This window comes from Azolla caroliniana, unplaced genomic scaffold (genome assembly GCF_043228905.1).
Source record: "Azolla caroliniana isolate FFs.n. ecotype wild unplaced genomic scaffold, voAzoCaro1.0.p SCAF_837, whole genome shotgun sequence".
Taxonomy (NCBI): Eukaryota; Viridiplantae; Streptophyta; class Polypodiopsida; order Salviniales; family Salviniaceae; genus Azolla; species Azolla caroliniana.
The window spans coordinates 1-6,632 of record NW_028231272.1 but is presented as its reverse complement, the minus strand read 5'-3'; the positions used below and the strand labels follow the sequence as shown (position 1 = coordinate 6,632).

The 6,632-nt window shown below is 37.8% G+C and overlaps 1 protein-coding gene across 1 annotated transcript; it reads left to right on the top strand.

Annotated features, from left to right (window-relative positions):
* Positions 1-911: 911 nt before the first annotated feature.
* Positions 912-5,972, top strand: LOC147847590 (uncharacterized). The gene is made up of 9 exons (XM_087339015.1): positions 912-1,070; positions 1,413-1,517; positions 3,858-4,007; positions 4,091-4,207; positions 4,282-4,392; positions 4,511-4,573; positions 4,668-4,794; positions 5,501-5,583; positions 5,680-5,972. Exons 1-9 carry the CDS (start codon positions 912-914, stop codon positions 5,953-5,955), a joined length of 1,191 nt encoding a protein of 396 aa, XP_087195141.1. The 3' UTR covers positions 5,956-5,972.
* The last annotated feature ends 660 nt before the right edge of the window (positions 5,973-6,632 follow it).

Below are 6,632 nucleotides of genomic sequence, written 5' to 3'. Positions count from 1 at the left end.
CCGGTCTCTTGTCCCCAAACTGAACTGGCAACCAAAGATCTTTAACCACCAACATATCCCTCATCTTCGACTTCCACACTGAGTAGTTGGAGCCGATGAGCTTGAACATGCCACCGAACGATTCTTCCATTTCTTGTGTTGTTTGCTCTGATACCATATTGTGAAGAATAACGCGTAATATTGCTTGGCCACAACTGAGTCTTGAATCACAGAAATGGGAAGTAGAGAGTACACAGAATATTTACGTGGAAAACCCTAATAGGGAAAAACCACGGGAGCCCACAGACTCCAACTATCACTATATGAGAGGAAATACAAAGTGGAGACATAGAGGCAACGACCTCGTGCTCGCGATCTTCGCCAAACGGCGGTTACAACAGAAAGTGCGCATAACTACTATCTTGCTTTCTCTCTCTCTCTCTCTCTCTCTCTCTATACAACAGTTATCTCTACAACAATATGACAACCCTCTCTACACATACAAAGTGATTGCCCTAAGTCATATTTATACTTATATGAACTTAGGGCTATTTACAAATATAACCTCAATAGGCTTACTCATAAGACATACTTACAAATATCTCTTCTCTTCCGGTTCTCACCGGGTCCTCTTCATTCATAACCGGATCCCATCCGGAGGGACCGATTTCCCAACAAATCGGACGGTGCAGATCGCACACACCCTCAATTGAAAACTGAGCAACCTGCACCGTCTGTGGCCGCGATTCCCTCACTAGACCTATTTATGATTTAGTAGCTAATAGACACACGTCGCATACACACGTTTAACATACATACATACGTTATACGTTAGTTAACATATGTACATTATTAAGAGGTCGAATGAAGATGATATGTAGATAAACCCCATCACAAGCCTAATTCTGCTAGCTTTTCTTTTACCAAAAAGAATGGAGATGATGCAGGTTCCCTTTGCGGGAGGTAGATACTCGACACTATCCACTTCTACTCTTCTCACTTCTCGCGCTCTTCTTCCGCTTCCTTCCCACCACCGTGTTGTTCGGTCCCTCCTTGATGCAGACAAGGATCTGGAAGGAAAATTAGTGACGGTAAACTGTTAGCGTTGACATGGAAATTTGACAAGAACTTGGATAGATAAGACAACATGCCTACTAATATGCATGTATAATTCATTAATTAGACGCAGTGTATGTAAATCTGAAGCGTTTATGTGTGCATGTGCACATAGATGTATATATACATACGGAGACATATATACCCTACATATAGGTATATATTAAGGATGAAATCATCTATACATTAAGGATAATGCATCGATACAACCAAAAACATAAGGTTCCTGAGGACTCATTTTGTTGTATTTTGGAGCATGTGGGGTTTTGCAAAGCCTTTGGAAAAGTTCCATGAGATCTTCAATGATTGCCTTGTAGGTATTGGGCCTTGGAGTTTCTGGAAGAGCAGCAGCAAGGCTAGCACTTGCTCGAGGAGCTTATGTTGTTGGTATAGACAACAACAAAAGCATTTTGTCGTTTCAGGTATCCTCTTCATCTGATGTTGCAGTCACATTGTGTTATTACTTCCATGCTAGGAGGTGATTTACCGTTTCTTTAGCTCTCCATGATCATTAGTATTGATGATGCCATCTCCCTATTGAAGACATGCATGTCTAGATACGTAGGTATATAGAGTACAAAATTGAAGGAGACCTAAAATAATATGTCGAAATGAAATGTTATATTGATGTCTTCTTAAGGACAAAATGACCAATGAAGAGATGATGCTCATATATTAATGTCTGTTGGGGACAATATGATCCATCAGACTAGCGAACATTACAAAATAATTCCCAAGCTGTATAAATGAGGGATTTAAAAATAGCAGAACAAAAAAAACTGAACAGATGAAATGAAAAACTACGCTAGTTATTGAACTTCACTGTTTTAATCTTCTATTTATTTGGCACTATAGTCAAGCAGACAAGAAAAGAGCATGCCGAATGCTCTCAGGGATGGTTCCATCCTTGTTAAGAGTTCTTGAAAGCTTGTAAAACCTTGTAGGAGTTCCTGAAAAAAGTAGGGTCAATTGTCCCCACGTGGGAGACATTCCAAAGTGGGAAGATCTTCTATTTCTGATACGTTGAAGCAGTATAGGTCACATATTCTCATTTTCTGTCAATATTTAGCCAGCACACAGTTTCTATATATAATGATTGAGCATTCGCATTCTTGGATTGCATTCTAGGGGATGCGTGTCCAGATGTGAGCTTGGACATTGGCCGACTGCACTCTGTAATTTCTCAATATTGAGTGTTAAAATGGCTGCATGAAGTACTCAAACTAAGATCTATGTTGGGTTCGTCTCCATTTTGTGTGGAGGATTTTCAATGTGGCAAATCTAAGTAAGCATCCAATTTCTCTTGCAGCCTTAGGGAAGCAAATTGAAGGCCTTGTCTACTTATAAACTGTTTGGAGGGCATAAAAATCTATCAGTCTTCTTCGATTTTCTAGAATATAAAGTGCAATGTCGTGCTCTTAACCTCGGAATAAGCTTTTAGGGTTTCCTCAAATACCAAATCCCCAAACCTCAGCTCCGTTTAGCAGAGTTTACACTACGCATGGATCGAATTCGGAGATCGGAGGCCAAAGCCATGTTTTTTTATGTCCTTGCCTAATCCATTGAGGGAACGCTATCCTAGTCTTAACCTTGGGATAATGCCTTAGATTTTTATTTCCCCATATCATCCAACCTGTTTGCTGGAATACTGCATCCCGAAACCTGAGCTCCATATACCAGAGTTTAGCTATGAATGGATCAGGATGAGAGATTGGAGGCTAAGGCTATGACTTTGATGTCCTTGCCTGATCCATTGAAGGAATGCTGTCCTTTACCTGATCCATTTCTCCAGTTCCTTGTAGGTGTTGACCATCCCCCACTATGATAGTTTAGTCCATATTTTATTTCATGTTGATGAATTTCTTAGTTGTGTGCAGGGTCAAGCCTGTATGTGATAAATGAATACTTTATGCACCTTAGGTTCATCTATAATGCACAGTATGTCTTTGGGAATGTCATTGTTTTCAAAGCGATTTCTGATGTTTTCTGAGCAATAACTTCATATGTAAATTACAAAAAAATTCATTCATATTATTGTGAAAATAGAAATATTTCCTCTCCTTCATATTCCTTTGTTGCATGCCATGACTCTACTATTGATTAGTTTTTCCTACTTTATATTTGGTTTTATCAAAGTTTTCTAAACCGTCTAAATAGAGGTGACATATTCATATATGATCCACTCCTTGCAACATCCAAGAGTCCTTCCTCATGTTTGTGCCCATCTTGGACGTTGTCAGAAAACAGTCAAAAGACAGTGGGATAAGTTATAATGAGAATATGTAAGGCAATTTTTACTCATTTCTTTCATCGTAAGATAAAATCATTCGTGGGTCACCACCACGTAAAGGCATTAATATATCTGTCTTGTTTTAGCTCCAATGGACATGACAAATATCATGGGCATATTTTCATTTTTTTGTTCTTGAACACTTCGTTTTTATTTGCAAGTTTTTGATTTTATGTGACAAAGGAAACAAAAATTACAATAGATCTAAAAATACCAACCATAAAGCAAAGCCTATTCACTAACTTTATTTTGTCCATATAACAAATGAATATTTAATGGTCTAATATAAGTATGGTGGTCTTCCTAGTGCATCTTGCTTGCAAAATTCAATGGTAACACTTGATGCCCTATCCAGGCCCTAAGCTCACTTGGTTTGAGTAGATTTTGGTTTTGATATCAGAAATGTGTTCCTTTTTTCGAGTTTTCAGAAGTGTTATATGACTTGAATTATATATATATTTATTTTCCACAGGATGATCCTTCTCCATCATGGCAGAACAATTCTCGGTTCATATTGGAGCTTGGGGAATATGATCAAAATTACTTGTATAATGCCCAAAGAATAGTAGTATCTCCTGGCGTGTCAATAAGGAGCAATAATCTCGAAGATCTAATACGCAAGGTAATATTATAGATACAATGCAAACTAACCCAAAACTTAAGTGGAGAAATTTAGAGGATTATAATTTTATAGAAGTGAAACAGGGTCACCCTGTTGTCTCAGAGCTGGAATTTGCAGCAGAAAAGATTCCCAAAGACGTAAAGGTTATTGCAGTTACAGGAACTAATGGCAAGTCCACAGTAACAACATTTTCTGGACAGGTATCCTATCTGCTTGGAATTACTCAAATGATGTGAAATAGGGCCAAATCAAATAATCTTATCTTTTATGTTAGATACTGGAACAAGCTGGAATACAGTGTTTCACAGGGGGAAACTTGGGTGTGCCTTTGTCAGATGCTGCTTTGCAATGCATGAAATCCTCACGACAAGATATCCCTTTTCAGGTTAAACAACACTTGTTTTTAATTGATGCATTCGAAATTTGAATTTTATGATGATTCTTCTTGTATAGGATATAATGATGCCTAAAATTTTAACTTGTATGTTTCTTGTTATATGTAGGTTGCTGTTGTTGAAGTTAGTAGTTACCAAATGGAGATCCATGGCACACATTTCCAACCATCTGTGAGTTACTTGCTTGATTGTTGTAGAACTGAAATTGTTTATTCATCATCCACAACTTCTAAACATTATATTTGAAAATTCTTGATATATATAGGCTGCGGTAGTGCTTAATCTTACTCCAGATCATCTGGAAAGGCATCAAACAATTGAGAATTATGGAACATGCAAGTGCCGACTCTTCTCACATATGAATTCTTCACAGTTAGCAGTGATTCCTTCAAGTAAGAAAATTCTCTATATAAATCTGGTAATATTAAAGATCGTAACATTGTAATGCTAGTAAAATTTCCAGTATTGTGTAGGTTTCATACACACATGGATCCTTATGGGACTTAATCTGAGGAGATGAATTTTGGTCATCATGCAAACTGCAAAACTGTTCCTGCAAATGATGGCCAAATACCTGTATAGATGCCTGTTACCTCGAACTAGAAGGTTTATCAAACTTGGCAATTCCATGTAGCACACAGTCCTGTCACTGTTTTTGGTGTAGTTGTGATATTGTTGACAGATGAGTCAGTTTCGATCTTTCTTTACAGAACTGAACATGAGATTCTGACCACGTATGGCTCCTCATCATTCAATTATTCTTAAGAGAGAGTATAAAATTACTTTCCGATGTTCTCAGTCACGAAAGAATTTACAAAAGTTTAGGTTGTATTCAACTCATTTTTCAATCATTCATTGTAACACAGATAGAAAAATGAAGAACCTATAGATTTGCTAATGAGTTTCGCACTTTTGCATGAGTCATGAAATAGATGAGACAGAGGAGATTCATGAGTTGATGTAGGCTTATCCAAATCATTGAATACCCTTCGATAAGGAATCTACATTGAAATGGAGACAGCTTCAATATCTGACTTTTATTCTTTCTTTCGTTCCACATTTTGTTTTCCTTCAGTAGCTTCTTCTTTGATACTACAGATGATTGGCTGTTGCGAGAGTTGGCTGAGAAGTCCGGTGGTCATGGAACAAGAGCTTGGATTGGCGACTTTCCTGGTGTTAAGGTATCTTGCAAGTGAGTAAATGTGTGGAGAATTGCAGTCTACACATGGAAAGTAGCTCCAGGCATGTTTCAAACATCTCTCTTGTTTTTTGGGAAGGTTGATGATACAGGATCATATGCTGTAATCCATGTTCCTACCACATCAGAAGATGCTCATTTAGATTTAACAACCTTAAACACTGTTGGTGCTCATAACGCTCAAAATGCTGGAACAGCTGCCTTGCTAGTTCTCGGGCTAGATATAGGGTTAAATCAAAGCACTGTTCAGAATGCCATTCCGTTCCTCAAATCTCTTCCCCATCGGATGCAGACGGGTAATAATCTGGTCCTCAACATATTCCCATTTTATATAGTTCTTTGCTCAACCTTTTAATACCATCAGCTGTTTAAAATGATTGCACAGCAGCTTCAACATTATGATATTAGCAGCCCTATTTCATGATGGGTCATTTGTGGCTGTTAGAGGTGGAGTTGATAGTTGAACACCCAATCTTGGATTACAGAGCAAGCCCTTGACTGATCCTTAACATGTTTTCCAACTTCTAGCCTTTGTTCAACCTTCCAATGCTATCTGTTGTTTAAAATTATTGTACGACAATTTCAGTATTATGAGAATAATGGCCCTTTCTCTCATAATGGGTCGTTTGGAGCAACTGGCAGTGGTATTGATTATTCGAATACCCAACCTTGGATTACAAAGCAAACTATTGACTGTGAATACACCTCTCTCAAGGATTTTTTCCAATGGGTTTGCAAAGTTACTCAAGTTTGGCACTTACCAGTTGGCAGAACAAGAAGATAATCATTGTCCACACTTTGCCATAATTACAAATGCATAATTACAACATGACATAATTACAACTAGCCCCTTTTCAATGTACCTTTGATTCTCCACACTTTGCTATGATCAAAATTTAAAAGAATAGAGTGATCTAAACTGATATCATTAAATTGAATAATGAATGAACTTATAACAGCCCCACAACACCTCTCAGGAGGAAGATGGCCCAATATGAGGGCCTCTTGTTACACTTACCGTAGGATGCATTT

Bases quoted from the DNA above. Each gene is read 5' to 3' on its own strand.
- LOC147847590 (XM_087339015.1), top strand. From the start codon at position 912: ATGGAGATGATGCAGGTTCCCTTTGCGGGAGGTAGATACTCGACACTA. The intron at 4,393-4,510 runs GTTAAACAACAC...TGTTATATGTAG, and splicing joins GACAAGATATCCCTTTTCAG to GTTGCTGTTGTTGAAGTTAG. The intron at 5,584-5,679 runs GTATCTTGCAAG...TTTTTTGGGAAG, and splicing joins GCGACTTTCCTGGTGTTAAG to GTTGATGATACAGGATCATA.